General features: G+C 43.4%; 2 protein-coding genes across 4 annotated transcripts in view; one reads left to right on the top strand and one right to left on the bottom strand.

The window, feature by feature from the left end:
* Positions 1 to 1,958: 1,958 nt before the first annotated feature.
* Positions 1,959 to 16,997, bottom strand: pum3 (pumilio RNA-binding family member 3). Its single transcript, XM_039780069.1, has 18 exons — positions 16,902 to 16,997; positions 15,682 to 15,749; positions 15,382 to 15,597; positions 14,007 to 14,190; positions 12,461 to 12,536; positions 11,823 to 11,916; positions 10,826 to 10,892; positions 10,544 to 10,718; positions 10,246 to 10,349; positions 9,029 to 9,107; positions 8,663 to 8,761; positions 7,910 to 7,963; positions 7,490 to 7,570; positions 7,131 to 7,273; positions 6,355 to 6,577; positions 5,688 to 5,775; positions 5,018 to 5,108; positions 1,959 to 2,962 (listed from the first exon to the last, which is right to left on the bottom strand). The coding sequence occupies exons 1-18, from the start codon at positions 16,925 to 16,927 to the stop codon at positions 2,830 to 2,832; spliced, it is 2,001 nt and encodes a 666-aa protein (XP_039636003.1). The 5' UTR covers positions 16,928 to 16,997; the 3' UTR covers positions 1,959 to 2,829.
* A 12-nt stretch (positions 16,998 to 17,009) lies between these two features.
* Positions 17,010 to 17,639, top strand: part of LOC120545581 (cilia- and flagella-associated protein 44) — a 37,404-nt gene continuing 36,774 nt past the window's right edge. For 2 of the 3 annotated variants that reach the window (XM_039780067.1, XM_039780065.1), the window contains exons 1-2: positions 17,010 to 17,127; positions 17,231 to 17,350. In XM_039780067.1, the coding sequence (XP_039636001.1) occupies positions 17,275 to 17,350 (76 nt within the window). In that variant the 5' untranslated portion in view covers positions 17,010 to 17,127; positions 17,231 to 17,274. Of the gene's footprint in view, positions 17,128 to 17,165; positions 17,351 to 17,639 lie in introns of those variants that run through there. The other variant, XM_039780066.1, reaches the window with a different exon arrangement.

The raw sequence follows: 17,639 nt of genomic DNA, 5'->3' as shown, positions 1-17,639 counted from the left end.
TGGGAAACTCTGTATATAGACCAAACTAATCGATTAATCGAGAAAGTAATCGACATATTAATCGACTATGAAAATAATCGTTAGTTGCGGCCCTAATATATATATATATATAATGTTGGTACATTTTTTTCTTTATTTTATTTATTTGCCAAAATGCTATCTTACACACTCTTTAATCTACATACCGTAGTTGTATACTAAAGCTGTCCATGCTGTCATCGTCACCGACCTCTACTCTTCCTCCATCCACTAGTCCATCCGTCCATTAATCTCTAAAGCTCACAAGTAATCCAGGTTTCAGAAATAAATCATAAATTGAAGACCTGACATATGGACGATGGATATTTGACCGGTTTATCTTCCCCATGCGTTTCTCTCTTATAATAAACCTATGTCTCTTTATCATGTCGACATAAAGCTGCTGTGTGTGTGTGTGTGTGTGTGTGTGTGTGTGTGTGTGTGTGTGTGTGTGTGTGTGTGTGTGTGTGTGTGTGTGTGTGTGTGTGTGTGTGTGTGTGTGTGTGTGTGTGTGTGTGTGTGTGTGTGTGTGTGTGTGTGTGTGTGTGTGGTGTGTGCGGGTGCAGAAGTGGTTACCAGAGCCACACGGAATCTGTGGACGCAGAACTCTGCAGATTTTAAACAAATAAATAAAAACTCCAAACTTTAACACATCTTCATCCTAAGCAGAAAAACTGTCTACTAAATTCTCCAGATTTTCATATTGAGAACTGTATAATCTGCAGATTCCGTTTGGGTCTGCTGATTACACTAAATCATCAGTGTCAGCCGATCAGTAGTTTTAGCAGTTGTCAGCTCTGCTGTAATAAACAATATGTTACTTCCTGGTTAAAATGTTATCCAAAGACAGAACCAAAAAAAAGCATATCTTAAAGGTGCAGTAGGTAAGACTTATAAAGCTAACTTTCTGTCATATTTGCTGAAACTGACCCTATGTTCCAGTAGAACTACATGAAGCAGGTAATAAAAAATAAAAATAAATTCAGCTCCTCTGGCACCACCTACAGCCTGTAGTGTGATTTGCAAAAATCCACCGCTTCCTGTTCAGATGCACCAATCAGGGCCAGGGGGGTCGTCTAACTGCCTGTCAATTACTGCTCATGCACACGCATTCATTCTCCCTTGTGGGTGGAGGGGCTGACAGGCTGAGGAGTTTTAGGCTTTAGCAGAAAGGGGGGGGAGGGACTGAGAAGTTGTTGATGTTCAATTTATTTGGCTAAATCCTGGATTCTCCCAATCCTACCTACGGCACCTTTAAGATGGCATTTATTACAGATTTAACAAAAATACAGAAAGGTAATCAGTGAGCTTTAGAGGTAGGGCTGGGCAATATATCGATATTATATCGATATCTTGATATGAGACTAGATATTGTCTAAGATTTTGGATATCATAATGTCGTGATAAGACAGAAGTGCTGTATTACAGTAAAGTGATGTACTTTTCTGAACTTACCAGACTGTTCTAGCTGTTCTATTATTTGCCTTTTCCCCACTTAGACATATCTACAACACTGATGATTGTTTATCTTAAATCTAAGTGTGAAGATAGTTTGTTAGAGCACCAATTGTCAACCCTAGAATATCGCTGCAATATCGATATTGAGGTATTTGGTCAAGAATATCGTGATATCTGATTTTCTCCGTATCGCCCAGCCCTATTTAGAGGTGTGTGTATTTGGACAGAAGCAGACTGTTCCCCTCCCTTCCAGCCTCTAAGCTGCCTCCTGTAGCTTCTTATTTGACAGACAGATGTGATAGTGGTTCCTATCTTCGCATTTAAATCAAATGTCAGACACTATGTGCACGGAATAATAAAAATGAAAATGTAATCATATCATTGTAATAGCGACAGCCCTGGACTTTTAATGTTTGCTGAGTTAGAAAACTGTCAACATTTTTAATTGCTCCCCATCTGGTCTAAAGCACGAGATCATGCAATTAAGTACTTCCAATAATCTTTAATATGCAAACACTTTCTTTTCAGCTGATACAGGGATAAAAGGTAAAAAAAAAGGAAAAATCTGAAACGAGGATGGCACGAACATTCAGGACTACTGGACATCTAGAAACGGCCCCTGGTTCACTCAAATCAACACAAGAAAGCCTTCAGGTTGTATGTTGCCATAGAGACGGTTTTGAGATATACCTGTCGGTCTGTTTGGTACTGAGCCACAAGGACACTGTTCCTGTAAAAATAATGTCGCTGTTGAATAATCCAACAGAGTCATGTCACATTCACAAGTCGGCTGCTCTCAGGTTCTCTTCTCTCCCCTCTAACTGAAATACTTTTTTATAATTCATTATTTATCGACTGAAGTTGGTTTTTTTTTCCATTTGGTGTTGAGTGGATGTCAATAAAACTCAGCACTTCCTGCAGATGTTTCACTTTAAAAGCCTTCAGCGGCTCCAAGGGCCTAGTTTTTCCTTTCGCCACGCAAGCTTTTAATGTGAAAGAAATGCTTCCATTGACAGCAGCTTGACAAGTGATAGAAAAAACTAAGTATGTTGTATGTTTACATTATGTTGCATTGTTGCTGTGGCATCTGTTTTCTTGAAGCATCGCCTCGTTCCTCCAAACACCTTTATTTCATCATTCACAGATACAATAGTCAACATTTTCACACAAATTCACGTCCAACAACGGGTGCTCCAAGGTTGTATCCACTTTGTGAAAAAGTTTTCCGCCGGCAGCTGCAAACGCTCAGTCGTGTAGGCGTTTTCTGGAAGAAAAAACAAACAAAAAAACTGCCCACTGCTGCATGGGAAGTGATGAGTTTAACATCACCAGTCTGTTTGAAATCCAAAGTCTCTACTTGTTCAGGTTCTCCAGCAGGATTTCCGCCCCTTTGTTGGTGTTGCTGATGCTGCTGAGCTCCGGTTTGATGGACTCCAGCGCCGCCTTCACCTCTGCTGCCACCGACTTGTCACAGCTGTTCAGGAGGCTGCACACAAAAAACAAAAAGGGAAAGATTACACAAAGGTCAGATTGGGACCAATATGATTATTTTTTTTTTCATACTTACATTCAGCTATTTAAAATGTTAACCGTTTATGTCCCTTGTAACCTTTAAACAGTGCAGCTCAAATGAGGTCATGGCTTAGACATTTGATTTGGTTGTTAACCCTTGTGTTGTCCTTCAGGTCCCAGTGACCCGAAGGACAACACAAGGGTTATGTACTTCCGTTTACTTTGTTGAGAATTGCTCTCTAAACCCTGTTTCTTGTAAAGTAAGTAAAGTTTATTTCTAGAACACATTTAAACATAGTTTAAGCTGACCAAAATGCTGTACAAACAAGAACTAAGGTGCTGTATTAACCCTTGTTTAGAGAGCAATTCTCAACAAAGTAAACGGAAGTACATAATCCTTGTGTTGTCCTTCGGGTCACTGGGACCCGAAGGACAACACAAGGGTTAAGGGGTCAGTTCACCCACATGTTGGGGTCATGTTGTGCAGAACTGCTCTGCAACTCAGCACACTTTTTTTAGCTTTCCTTAGGATGTGCCATTTCTGTGTCTTTAGCTATTGAGGAGGAGAGAGGGGGGGGCAAGGTGGAGGGTGGGGGTGTGGCCTTGACCAACTGCCACTTTGCTTGTTTGAAAGCCATGATGTCTCTCTCTCATGGGTGGGCCAAATTCTCTGGGCGGGCAAAGCAGAGAAAGGGGAGGTAACCTTGCTCCTTATGACCTCATAAGGAGAAGATTCCAGATCGGCCCATCTGAGCTTTCATTTTCTCAAAGGCAGAGCAGGATACCCAGGGCTCGGTTTACACCTATCACCATTTCTAGCCACTGGGGGACCATAGGCAGGCTGGGGGAACTCATATTAATGTTAAAAAAACCTCCATAAAAAGGGAAATTTTCGTGCCATGGGACCTTTAAAGCCATCTGAAGTTATCTGCAGTTTCCCACTGGAGTGATGATGTCTGACCCGCTGATTAGTGCGGCCAGCGTCAGACCTCCGTGCCCATCAAACTTGTCATTTTAATGAATTACTCTACACAGTATCAACTACAACCTGAAGCTTGGGGAGGCACTTCATTTATGGTCTCGTTGGGCAAAACAAATCCACAATAATCCTTTAGCATATTGTAATAATAGTGGTATGAGATAAAACTTCTGCGCCTGGAAACAGAGCCAAGAAGGAGGTGCAGAAGTTTTATTTGGCCAATCACAGGTCATCTCGGAGAGAGAGAGCCTTCCTATTGGCTGTTCTGCCAATGCAGATGCGCATGCAGTGATATTCTGTTTACCGTAGCCAACTGAGACTTTAATTGTGATCAATCTATATACAGGACACAGAGGAACAAAAGTGTGTAAAAAATGTATTCTAGTTTGGTGTCCGGAGAGCTCGTCTGCTTTGGTTAGCCTTCAGCCTAGCATGAACACCGGCTTGTTTGTCGGGTTTCCGTTTCCTCTCACACAGCCGCAGGCCTAGACGTTAGGTAAGGCATGTGGCTGTGACAGGATGCAATCGAGGTTGTTCGGGTTGAAATTCGCCAAAAGACTTTCATTTTTTTTTATTTGTCAGCATGTAAAAGAGTCAAACTGAACTGAATGCGTGAAAGAGTCCCCACCTGCTCTTGGCAGTATATTTGAACTGCTGTAGTCCTGTGTGAAAGTGATTGGCCGTGATTGTACAACGCCCACCTATAATGTGGGATATTCTTTCTGATCCATCCCTGTGTCCACTGTGATCTGCACACAGAAATATAGCCTACTGTCTCCCTTCCCTCTAGTGGCATCAATCCATGCAGATAGTTCTGGTTTTATCTGTCTGACGTTTCTGCCTTAACCCAATTGCAATGGAGTTAATTTGTGGTGCGGGCAGTTTTGAATCACTCAACAATAATCCACAGACCGAGAGAAATAGTTCCTATTAACACTGTTGACAGGCACGTTGTGGGAAGAACTTCATTTCTGTTGACGTTTGTAAATGTAATTTTTTATTGTTGTGAGAAATCTCAGACGCCGTGACCGAGACCATGTGTGTACTGACCTGCAGAGCACCATGGCTCCTCTGTTGACTTTGACCCAGCTCTTCAGCTTGTCTGTTCCCACGGTGTCCACCAGTATTCTGCTGAACCGCTCTGAGGGGGCCAGGGAGAAGGAAGGGGGAGAGAGAGAGAGCCAGGGGAACAGAAGAAAATGCTCAAGTTATCAATATTTGAACTTATATTTAGCCCGAGAAAGTTACGGTCCCCCTTTGTCTTAAAAACTTCACGGATTTCAATGCAATTTTGGTGGAAGGCTGGGCCATGGGTCAACTGTCTTTGGTGCAGTTGGCGCCCTCCTGTGGCCATCATTTTGCACTCTCACATACCGGTAATCACAATCATTTGTGGCAGCAACGCCCTGTTTTTACCATTATTTGATTCTATTTTCTCTCCCAGTTGCCCAACATGAAGTACATGGCGTTATTTTTTGTGATTGTCTTCAGTGCACCAGAAAACAAAGTTTTTCAGTGACTTCAAGTCTCTATAAATTCTTTTTCATAGCATGCTTTATTTAAGAAAATGTTCCTCTGTGATTTAAACTTTATGCAACCTGAAATGAATGTTCTGGCCAGTGTAGTGCTTTAAGAAGCTAATTATCTCCATCTCGCCCGGCAGTCTGAAGCCAAATTACAAGAAGTATGTGTGCGTGTGTATGTGTGTTTTATTGTTTACCTTCCTTGCCGGCCTCTGCCAGCGTCATGTCCTGCTCCATGAGCCATTTCAGCACCAGGTGTCCTGCTGGATGCTCCGCCATGTGAAGCTGCAGCACAAGCAAAAACTCACAATGAACAACAGCAGCACCGCCATTTTGTTGGATTATATGTTTGTGAGAAAACCCGCTGCCAGGATTGGCTTTTCTGGTAGCTATCCCACTAAAGCGTGATTTATGCTTCGTGCGTAGGTACGTGGAGAGGCCGGGCCCTTCCCCGTAGCGTTGCAGCGTTGCTGGTTCTCCTTCGCCATAAACAGGAAATCAAGGAGAGGGTTAACTTCTCCTGCTCCAGATTTCCCACCGTGGTCAGAAAGAACAGGGGAGACACTTTGTTTCTCTCACTATGACTCTAGAGTCACTACTCGCTCTGAAGCTAATCCCCGTCACTCTCTCACTCACTCTACCACACACTCTACCACACACGCCAGCCATGCTACTAGATCGACGCACAAACATAAACTTCAGGCCACGGCGAAAGCTCTGCATGGAGCCTCCGCAGAACCATAAATCACACTACACCCCACACACACACACACACACACACACACACACACACACACACACACACACACACACACACACACACACACACACACACACACACACACACACACACACACACACTACCTGTCCGTTGGTCCCTCCTGGCACCAACTCCTGGTTGGCCAGCTGAGCCACGGCCGTCATGGCGGGCCGCAGGTCCCCACAGGCCGACGCCAGGATGTCACTAACGGTGACGCTGGACGCCTTGTCCATCACCATGGCGGCGGCGTTGTCACGGAGATGCTCCAGCAGTGGGGGGGAGACGACTTCCAGCAGCTCCTTCCTCCGAAGCGCCATGTCCTTTTTACTGACGAGAGGAACACAGCACTGATGTCACTGGGGCTCATCGCGGCCTCCAATCGTTTCTCATCATTCACGTCACTCGCCATTCAACTGACTTCCTTCCATTGGGAAGCGGTTCGTTATAAATTAGCACTGGAGAAGTGCTTTTCCTTCTATGACAAGTCAAACTGTCTGCTGTCGAGAGGCTTATTTGGTAGCAGTTGTTGCGCTTGCTAACTTAAAAACAGCAGGAGGCGTGTGATTGGCTGCGAGGATGAGGCCCTGCAGCTTAGAGAGAACTCCACTGTCAGGAAAAGTGACATCATGAATAAAAAGTGTCATTGGGAAAATTTTGAAATAAAAATGCACTCTAAAGAAACCGTTATAACATTTTGAAATAATCATTTATATATTTTTACACAAGTTGTTCGTTACCCATTCATATTTTACAGTAACCTTGTGTGAAGGATCAAGTCTACCCACACACCCGGCTGTTACAACCCACCCACGGCTGTTACAACCCACCCACGGCTGTTACAACCCCCCCACGGCTGTTACAACCCCCCCACGGCTGTTACCTGTGTGCGTTCCCGTCTCCTTGCTCCAGCACCTTGATGATCTCGGGCAGCAGGTGAGCGGGGTCTCTGGGGCTCAGCAGGTACAGCAGCACCTTCTTACCGTACTTGTTACCGATGACCTCCTCCAGAGATGACAGGATCTCCTGCACAGGTGGGAAACAGGGGAGACGAGATTTTTTTTAAACAAGAACCACATCATCTCTGCATCGCCAAACTCTTAATCACAACCTGGCAGCTTCTTTTAAACTTGTCGTTCACGTCGTACTTGGGTTTGACTAAAGTGCAGTCACTGTTTCAATAATCAGGATAATCATAGAGTCTCGTGAGGCGTCATTAAAAGCACATGGCGTCAGACTCACCGAGAGTACGGCCTGTTTGACCAGCTTGGTGTCGTCCACACAGTCGAACATGGCCAGAAGAACCAGGTGACCAAACTCTCCCTGTGGACAAACAGCCAGTCGGTCAGTGGGAGGAGGGAGTTTAGAAGAGACTTGAAGAGTTCCGGTTATCTAATCAGGTCTGGACTGATGACCAGACCTGCCAACATTTGGTTTTCAAAATCCGGGAGAAACCCGGGAAAAACGGGAGTGTTGGCAGGTATGCTGATGATTGAGATCAGATATTTCTACATGTGTTCTCCGCTGGTCTGAACACCAACAAAAGGTAAACACTGAACCTCGGTTCTCCTGGTAAATAATCACTGTTTAAAACCAATGAGCTGATCAAGTTTTGACAGCTTGTTTCTAGAATGAAAGAGTGGAGCAGCGTTGAGAACTCACCGTGGCAAACTTCACCATGTAGGTCTTCATGGTTTTGATGATGACCTTTCTGTCCTGAAAGACGGGGGGGAAAAAAACATTTATTTTACTTCAACACTTTCATTTCCTGCCGATCTTCTAAATCTTAATTAATAATATTCTGCATATAGTCTCACAATTTGTTGTTTAATATCTGTAAATGACCCACATACAGAGTGTGTTCACTGAATTTTCTGTCCGTAACATTAGAAAATATATAGGCAGTATTTAGGACACGCACTTAGTGAAGACATTTCATGTTACACAGATGATGATGTACTGTATGTAGCAAACGGGTTGATGCATAGACTGTATGAGTCTATACAGTACAGACAACCCCCCCGCCTCTCAATGTTAGCAGATGGGACATGGGCCAAAAAATAAAAAATACATTGTCAAATAAACTTTAAAATACATTTCTCCCGAAGATGGTTTCTGTCATTTTAGGTAGTTCTTATTAGGTTGATGTTTGTTCAAGTGTTCACTTTTCTGATAAGTTAGTTTTTTTATGAATTATTTGACGTTGTAAAAAACGGGGTGAAACGTCATGATTGGTCAGGCGGGTGTATGGGCGGGACTTTGGTCCGCCCCCCCGCCCAATCGCTGTTTATAATTTTGATATTGGTATTTTTTTTTGTATATTTGATATTGCTTCCGTGTTTCTGACAATAGATTAGTGTTCACTGCCGTTGATGTAGTCCTGTAATCGATGCGTTCTGGACATTAATAACTCACCTTGGCCGTCCCGTGCCACAGACAGTGCATCGCCACTCGGGCCCCGTCGTGTGTGTGAGCCATGTAGACAACCGCCTCTCTGATGGACTCGATCATCTCCTGCTCACATCACAACAAATACAAATGGTTAATGCAGCCAGCACTAAATACACTTTTAATCAATCTTTTATTTTGAAATGATTTTGCGCTCCTATGAACGTGTAATATTTGTCTTCTTCGCAGCTTGAATGTCTGCTGATGTTTATCTTCCTTTACTTCTTTGATTTTCGTTTGATGCATTTTGTTTTTTTATATAAGCATTTCTAGAGAAACGTGCTGCTTTTCAAATATTGGCAACATTGTGTGAGATGTCAAAGAGCTGCTTACCGTTCTCGGTTTGTCCGGCGCAAACAGGAAGAAGTCCAGGAAGACTTTGTGGACCAGAGAGTGTTTGATCACTTGTTCTCTGAAACAGAACAAAGGTTGCAGTTACAAGGTTTCAACTCTACATATTTATAAAATACTATCAAAGTAAGTGAAAAAATTACATGAATTACATCAAATTAGATAAGGAAAAGGGGGAGGAAAGGAACTAAATGAAATAAAACTGCATATATACTGTATATTCAGAGTTTCTCATTACCTTTAACTCATCCAAGAAAGAAATAACTCAACTTTGCGGCTGAGAAACCTCAAGTAAACTTTTTTGAAAAACGTATGAACGCAATCGAAGCTTTCCAGCAGCTTTCAAATATGTTCTAAACTTAAAGCAAATGTTAAATAACAAAAGTAACATGGACCACATTATTCTTATCCTCTACTGTGGGCATTTTGTCTTCTCTTCCTTGTTGGTGCTATTTTGCTTGCAATTAAATGTGCCCTGCCACAAGTATTTCATTACTTTGTGGTAATGTCTGAAGTTCTACCATGGACTTAAATTTTTTGTGTGGAAGAAATGCCTTGGTTACCTTGTTTCAAGCCATTCTAGCGTGGTATAGAAAGCCTACAGGAAGACGATTTGTGCCAGTTCTCATTAATGTTCAACAAGCTAAGCTGTTTGAATCTGATTGGCTAACAGCTAGCCAATGAGAGTCAGAATCCTTTACCCAGCCCAACTGGGCGAACTAATGAATAGTAATGTTAATTTTCACATTCACCACATAACACAAACACATATGGACCCAACATATTTAAAAAAAATACAGGTAAAAACGGTTTTGTATGGCAGGGCACCTTTAACATGATGTTGTTTTGTTCTCTATTTCTTTACCCTAACGCAGAGCTGTAACTAACCATTATTATTTCTATCAAATATTGACAAAGAGATTTAATTTACAATGATATGAATCACAGCAAAGCAGAAAATCCTCTCATTTAAGAACCTGGGAGCCGATAAAGTTTGTCGTTTTGCTGCATAAATGACTTTAAAGCTTCATCATTGACTCTGGTTACTCTTAAACTAAAGCTGATAACATATTAAGTAAACCTATTTCCCTGCACGGATCAACAACGTTTTAATTGTAGTTTTATTTTTGCGGTCAGCTGCTTATATTTCATTTCACTTCAGTTCTTATCGGATCACTGATTTGATTTTCCGGTCTTACTTCTGGGCCATGGGGGTGAGAATCTGCTTCATCTCGTCGATGATGTTTTTCAGCTTGTCCGGGTTCGCCTCAGCAACCTTTTCGATGGTGTTGCACACAGTCGACTGGACACACGGGCAGAGAGAGGTTAACAGCCAATCGGTGCGTCGCAGATATTCCACAAACATAACCACAGTTTATCCAATATGGACGCCACTGATACCATCAACATTATCGTATACTGTACCATGGTGTATAGTAATATCTGGAAGCAGCCCAATGCTATGGCACGCAGGTGTGTGTGTGTGTGTGTGTGTACCTTGCAGACAGTGAAGGTGTTCCCGTACAGCCCCTCAGTGAGCATGAGTCTCTGTGCGAGCACAGCTTTGTCGTTGTATGCGTACTCGATGATGGACGAGGCGGCGGCGTGGCGAAGCATCGGCCGCACGTGGCCTTTAAACGTTTGCATCACCACCGCCACCAGCTCCTTGTTCCTGCGGAGGAAAGACATGAACACAAATCACACACGACTTAAAATGGCCAAATCTGATCCAAGCCTGATTTAAATATGCAGAAAGAACGAAAATCGGAGCCTACTCACCCGTACATCAGCATTTTTTTCACCACGTGTTTGCCATACTGCGACTTACACAACTCGATGATGTCATCTGCGGTAGACAGCAAAGCAACAACAGTTAATGCAGGTTAATTAGCTGCTCGACTCGTAGGGCACAGAGACTACAGGTCACCGCGCCGAGGGCACAGAGACTACAGGTCACCGCGCCGAGGGCACAGAGACTACAGGTCACCGCGCCGAGGGCACAAAGGCTACAGGTCACCACGCCGAGGGCACAAAGACTACAGGTCACCGCGCCCACAGTTTTGTTGTCATTACGGTACTAAGAATTCCTCATGGGGGAGACAGAAACTACACACTATAGCTTTAATAGTGGTCCTGACTGCTGGTTCCTCTGATGAATAGTGGATCACAACATAACCATAGCCCTCTGAGACCCGCGGGACTGCTGGCGATCTCGGCCGTCATTAACTCGCTGTAGCGGGCAACTCCTTGAAGCTTGATAGAAGGTATTGCTTTCATGTCATGCTAGCCTGTCCTGAAGGGGGCTAAATAAATTGGCAATGGAAAAACTGGTCCTTATAGTTTTGGAAATATATCCAGACATATATAGTGGTTGCAGTTGCAGATTTGCATATCATAGAAGACTGGACTATTGGCCTTGGCGGTGCCCTTCTAGTTCCGGATTATATTATAGTAATGACAGCATGTATGAAAATTCTGTTTCCTTTCACAGACACTAGATACTGGATATGGATATGTTAGTTTAAAAAGCCAGTAGATTGCCTGCAGTGTGTACAGCTAACAAGCAAGTTTAACCTTTTAGGATACTGGACATTTTTCGCACATTCTCTATGTCTCTATCTACCCATAAGCCCTCACAGTTTGTTTTCAAACCAGAACAACCATCTTCAGTTTGTCTTATGGTGTGAACACATGGGAATCACAGAGACGTCGACAGACACAGTGACAGTAAAGTTACAAAGGCAGCAAATGGAAAGAGGAAAACACGTGTGCTCACCTTTGAGCTCCTCGAACACTTCCTGTCTCTGCTCGTGGCTGCCGAACTGGATGAAACACTGCAGCACGCGCACCGAGTCGTGAGCAAACGCCATCTGGAGGCAGGAGAGCAGTCAGAAACGACAGTCCACACAATGTCATAACAATACGCCAAAACACAAGATATAGCTCTATTTTCACCTCATATTATCCCGTACACAGTACAACATTACAACAATGTCTGCTTCGGAACATTAATGGTGTCTCTTGTGTCTTTAAATCACAGCGATTAACTTGATGAGTCCAATGTTATTACTACTGATAGAACTGATGGGCCAAACCTGGGAAAACAATGCCCAAGTTGTAATAAACCAGACATATTCTTTAAAGATAAGATACTTATATAAATAAACCCTTTCTATTGGTACATTTGCAGCTGTTTAAGTGAAAATGCCCTGGTTGAATGGCAGCTGGATTTCAAAAAATGCATCCATAGAAAATCTTAAGACATTCATGTCCCACACTGTTTTTTTTTTGTACGCACCACTTCCAGATGGAGGGAAAGGGTGTCTTGTTTACGACCCAAAGCTGATGCTCTATGTCAAATAAACAAAATAACAAAGCTGCAGTAAACCGATGAAGAGGTGGATTGAGACTCACCTGTTTGATCTTCCCGCGAATCAGATCATGAAGCTCCTTCATCAGTTTCTGCTTCAATTCGTTTTCGCATTTCTTCCTGTTCACACACACACACACACACACACACACACACACACACACACACACACACACACACACACACACACACACACACACACACACACACACACACACACACACACACACACACACACACACACACACACACACACACACACACACACACACACACACACACACACCTGTCAGTGAGCAGGCAGCGACATTCACGTTGCATCTACCAGGAATGTGGGCTTGCATGTGTTTGATCGGTCAATGCAATTCGATGTCTTTTTCTTAGTTCAATTCAATTTTGTCAAATCATAACAGATATTCTACAGCTGTAATATTATTATGTACACCCCTTGTTTAAGAACTCATGCAACATAATTTAGTTGCCATCAGGGCCCGGTGTCATCTCTCCTTTGTCTGCAGCAGAGATTTTAGCTCTGAGCAGCTCCTACACTAGCCTGGCTCCGCCCTCCTACGTACTTCCATTCAATTTTCCTTTTCCTTCAGTACACCGTCTGGGTTTGCGGTATATTCGCGGGTTTTCTCCGGCCAGTCTTTACCGGTCCAATCAGCGAACGGACGTTGAATTGACGTTGAGGTCCGGCGCTAGTTTGAGTTGTAGTTCCGTAATGGCGGCGGAGAAAGATGCGAGCGAAGCCATTCGGTCCGTTGTGGCAACGCTGCCGAATATCCAGAAGTTAAAAGCTTGAGCAAGAACAATCTTTGCTGAGTTGTGTTGGTGGCCATGATGTTGTGGCCCTCCCACGGGGTTCAGGAAAAGATTTGATTTTCCAGCTCGCTCCGTTAGTGGTGAAGGAGTCGGCTAAGGCTAACGCTAGCGATGCTAAGCCGACGTCACGACCAAACGTTAGCGATTGGTTATGGCAGACCCAGAGTGGCTCTGGGCAGATCCAATAGTTTTAAACTTCAACAGAGTACCCGCCTTCAAGGAAGTTAACACTTGTCAATGGAGAGAGGCCAGACTCTCTGGACAAATGGAATGTACCAGAGTCTGGTAGGACCAGGCTACTCCTACACTGGCCACTACCAAAATAATAATAATAAATTATACTACTACGTTTACTTGGATAACGTTTGACAGCTAAAGTTGAGCCGGCAACAACTTTTTTACCAATAGGGGCAAGTTCAATCTCAAACCGTTTTTGTTGCGGTTTCCGGGTTGAGCGACCCGCTTCCCAGGGACGGTGTGAAAAGATGTGCAACGGCTTTAGAATGAGTTCTCTCTCGTTTGGTGGGTGTGTCACAGGTGGTACCCAATCAGCAGAGACGTAAACTCATCGTAATGGGGTTCACTGCACCCCCATTTCAGTTTTTTTTTTTTTTACGTGTGTGAACGTGGCCCTGGCCACCCCTCCCACCCCCAGTCAACACAGTGGCCTTGTTAAAAGAAGGGTGGGGTTAAGGTTTCAACTCTAACTTTGTGTGTGTGTGTGTGTGCGTGTGTGTGTGTGAGAGAGAGAGTGTGTTTGTGTACCTCCTGAGGTCTCCCCACACACGTTTGCACTGACAGATGATCTGAAACATGTCCTTCCTCTCCGCCTGCTGTCTGCTGCTCTTCAGATCCTTCTTCCTCTGCTGCCTGTTCTTCTTCAGCTCCTCCTCCGTCAGCTCCGTCTTTGGCTTGAACTCGCCTTTCTTCATTTTCTTAGCCACCGGACCTGATCGCGCGCACAAACATACACACATGCACACAGCAATTCCTTACCATGTTTTGACACTTGAGTGGTTATTGATCAAGAAAAGGATTCCAGCTGAATCCAGGCGGGGGCAGAGCAGCGAAACAGGCAACCAATCACAAGCCCCTGTTCATGTTTTTCAAGTTTATATAGTATTTCAAGCTGTATTTGTACTACATGTATACTGTGTATTGACTGTAATTGTTCCTTGCAACTTGAACTAACTAGCCGTGTCGTAGGGCTGCGCGATATGAGGAAAATATGCGATTACGCTGTTGAATATCGCAGTATTACTTGCGATAAATAAACATATTAAAGTGTACTCAGTTCTGCATTTCTGCTGCTTTCAGTTTCACGGAGAGCTTTCGCCATAGTCTACATAAGTAGCCTGATGTTTATACTTGTGCGCTAGTGTGTGCGTCAAGCCGGCGTGCGTGTGTGTGTGTGTGGGGAGTGTGTGGTAGAGCGAGGGAGAAAGTGAGAGCGTGACGGGGATAGTCTTCGGAGCAAGTTGTGACTCTAAAGTCATAGTGCAGGAAAAGTTAACCCTCTCCTTGATTTCATGTTGTTTATGAAAAAGAAGAACCAGGAAATGAGCCGGGGGAAATGCAACGCTACCAAGCCACGGCCGAGCGTCGCCGCGACATGTAGTTACATTTTTCGAGAGGTGCTCGTCAGACTACGACGCAGCTCTCCACGTACCTACACACGTACCTACGGCGTAGATCTTACGCAGAAGTATAAAACAGCCTTTACAGTGAGTGAGTGTCTTTCGCGATACGTTGAAGCCTTTCGCAATGTGTTTATTGCGCAAGTTGATTTTGCGATGCTGGTTAAACCGTTTTTTGGGGGGCATTTTTTGGCCTTTATTTGACAGGACAGCTAAAGGCAGGAAAGGGGAGAGAGAGGGAATGACATGCAGCAAAGGGCAGCGGGTCGGACTCAAACCCCTGCGCACGCTCAACCAGGTGAGCTACCAGGGCGCCCCTGCACTGTTCATTGACGTGCAACATGTAGCACTTAATGAGGGCCAAATGTGAAGCCAAGACGAGAATAGACACGAGAAGGGGACTGTGAGTGAGAACCGTAACTGGTTCAAAAGACTAAAATTATGCAAAACCACAATCTTACAGCTTCTGGGAAGGCAAAAATCCACTTGCAGTTTTTTCTCACCTCCACCCTCTGCTTCTGTATTTTTCCCTTTAAATGGCATCTTTCTCTTCTGCGGGCCCTCCCCGTCTTTGGAGAAAGCAAACTTTTGTCCTCGCTTGGCGCCATCTCCACCCTTCTCCGGTCTGCCCTTCCTCTCTGCGCTGTTGTACGATTTGAAGGGCTTTTTACCACCTGGCTTACCGCCTGGTTTTCCACCAAGTTTGGTCCCTATGGAATCTATGGACAGAGTGAGACCTGCCAATTACAAACCTGGTTGAAGGTAACTGTGTACATAGCTGGTTAAGGTGAACGGCATCTTACCTTTTCCTTTCTGTGTAAACTTCTTTCCACCTTTAGGGGAAAAGGGTTTTTTGGATTTAGCCTCCATTCTAACGTGCGTCCCAGAGAGAAATGGAGATGCGGACAACAGCAGAAAAAGAGACATACAAGTAATCAGAAATCTGGGCTCCAAAAAATGTCACATAGCAAAGTACAGAAAAATATATTTTTGCCTGAAGATGGTCTAAAAAGGTCTCCTATTATTAAAACTTTATATATTTTTTGCAAGTCAGACAGAGTGCAGGAGTTTTTCTTTGCACGGTACCAAAGTCCCACATATTTCCAGGCCTATTTGGTGTGTCATATGTCATATAGCATCGGGTCTTTTTTAAGTGTCTGATTTGGACAAAGCTTGCAGGAAATTCTGATTTGATTTGACCAGTATGTAGGGAGTTAGAGTGGGGTTAGGGTTCAGCCCTCTCTCTCTCTCTCTCTCTCGACCTGACTTTTATGTACAGAAAAAGTCTTAGATCTTTGAGTTCAGCTCATGAAAAAGGGGGCACAAACAAAAGTGTTGCGTTTATAATTTTGTTCAGTATATGCCAAAATCACAAAACAGCAGTTTGTTTCAAAAGTAAGTCCGTCATCACGTACCGTTACATATACTAACTTATGGTATTTCTAAGTAACGTTAACTGACGTTTTCCACATATATTTTTTTTAATTCAATTCAGAGGGAAATGTTCTTTTAATCCGTTAAATGTATCATTTAGCTAGTCGATTTTAAACTGAAATAATACGTTTTTACAATAAGAGGCAGTAGGAAAAGAGTCAGACTAACGTTACAAACAAGTAAATACCTGTGTCTAACGTTACTAACGTTAGCTCACTAGCGTCACCCAGAAATAAATAAGCTAATGTGAACACTCAGAACTATGAAGAAACTGCGTTTCACGACTAACTCACACGTTTCATACTTAGCTAGCTAAGCACATTGTATCATTGTAACATCATTTTACATTTTAATGATGCACATTTACTCCAAACTGCCTAGTTTTAGACTGTGTTGTCGCTTCTTTCGCTCGGATAACGTTAAAGGGTTTGGGTACTTTTGCCGAAGCTAACGATAATAGCATAGCTATATATGTCAACAAATCTGATTACCGGTATACTATCGATAACGCCGCGTGATTCTGTAGTTTATCCGTACTGTTAACGCAAACAATAACAAGGTATAAAACATTTCTACTGGTGTAACTTACATTTCAGATACACACGCTCGTCCCATGCGTTCTGTAAACCAACACGGTTTACGGCACAAAACGTCCAATCAAACTGAACCTACGCTGCCGTAAAACGTAGTGAAAAAAAGGGTTTAGAACTACATTAACCAGCAGCAGGCTAGTTGCAGGTGACTTTCCTTGTTGCCTGGCAACGCCACCAAACTAAAACGGACTTGCGGAGTCAGAAAATTACCAAATTAAGATGGTGTGAAAATATATTTGCTAACGCTGTATTTTACTTTGTTTAACGTCAGTTTGGTCAAGTTGGAAATACCTTTGAATATGTATATACCCTCTTTATTTTACAGATAAAAAAATAAATAACAGAGCAGCAGATGGTTTAACAGCAGGAATGTCGGAAGAAAACACTATTTGTGTTGGTGAACAGACTGAGAGCACACCGACAGCTTCACAGGAAAACACCGAAGGTAACGTCAGTGTTTGATTAAGTTGATGTAGCTAGCTAGCTAGCTAGATTTAACGTTAACTGTCACGCTGATGCGAAGGTAGGCAAGGTAACCATTAACTGTAATCACACCTAGCGTGAGGCTAAAGGCCTTCAGGTTCAGATTCTCTGGAGACCATAACGTTAACAACATATAAAACGAATTAGCATAGCTACATTACAACAACAAAAAGGGCATTTAAAAAAAAAAAAGTTTAATTGACGTTAGCTAAGTTAATGAAATGCTGTGGTTACGCAGTCGCAATAACTGA

Source organism: Perca fluviatilis, chromosome 17 (genome assembly GCF_010015445.1).
Source record: "Perca fluviatilis chromosome 17, GENO_Pfluv_1.0, whole genome shotgun sequence".
Classification (NCBI taxonomy): Eukaryota; Metazoa; Chordata; class Actinopteri; order Perciformes; family Percidae; genus Perca; species Perca fluviatilis.
Note: the sequence above shows the minus strand (reverse complement) of the source record. Positions and strands in the feature narration are given on the sequence as shown.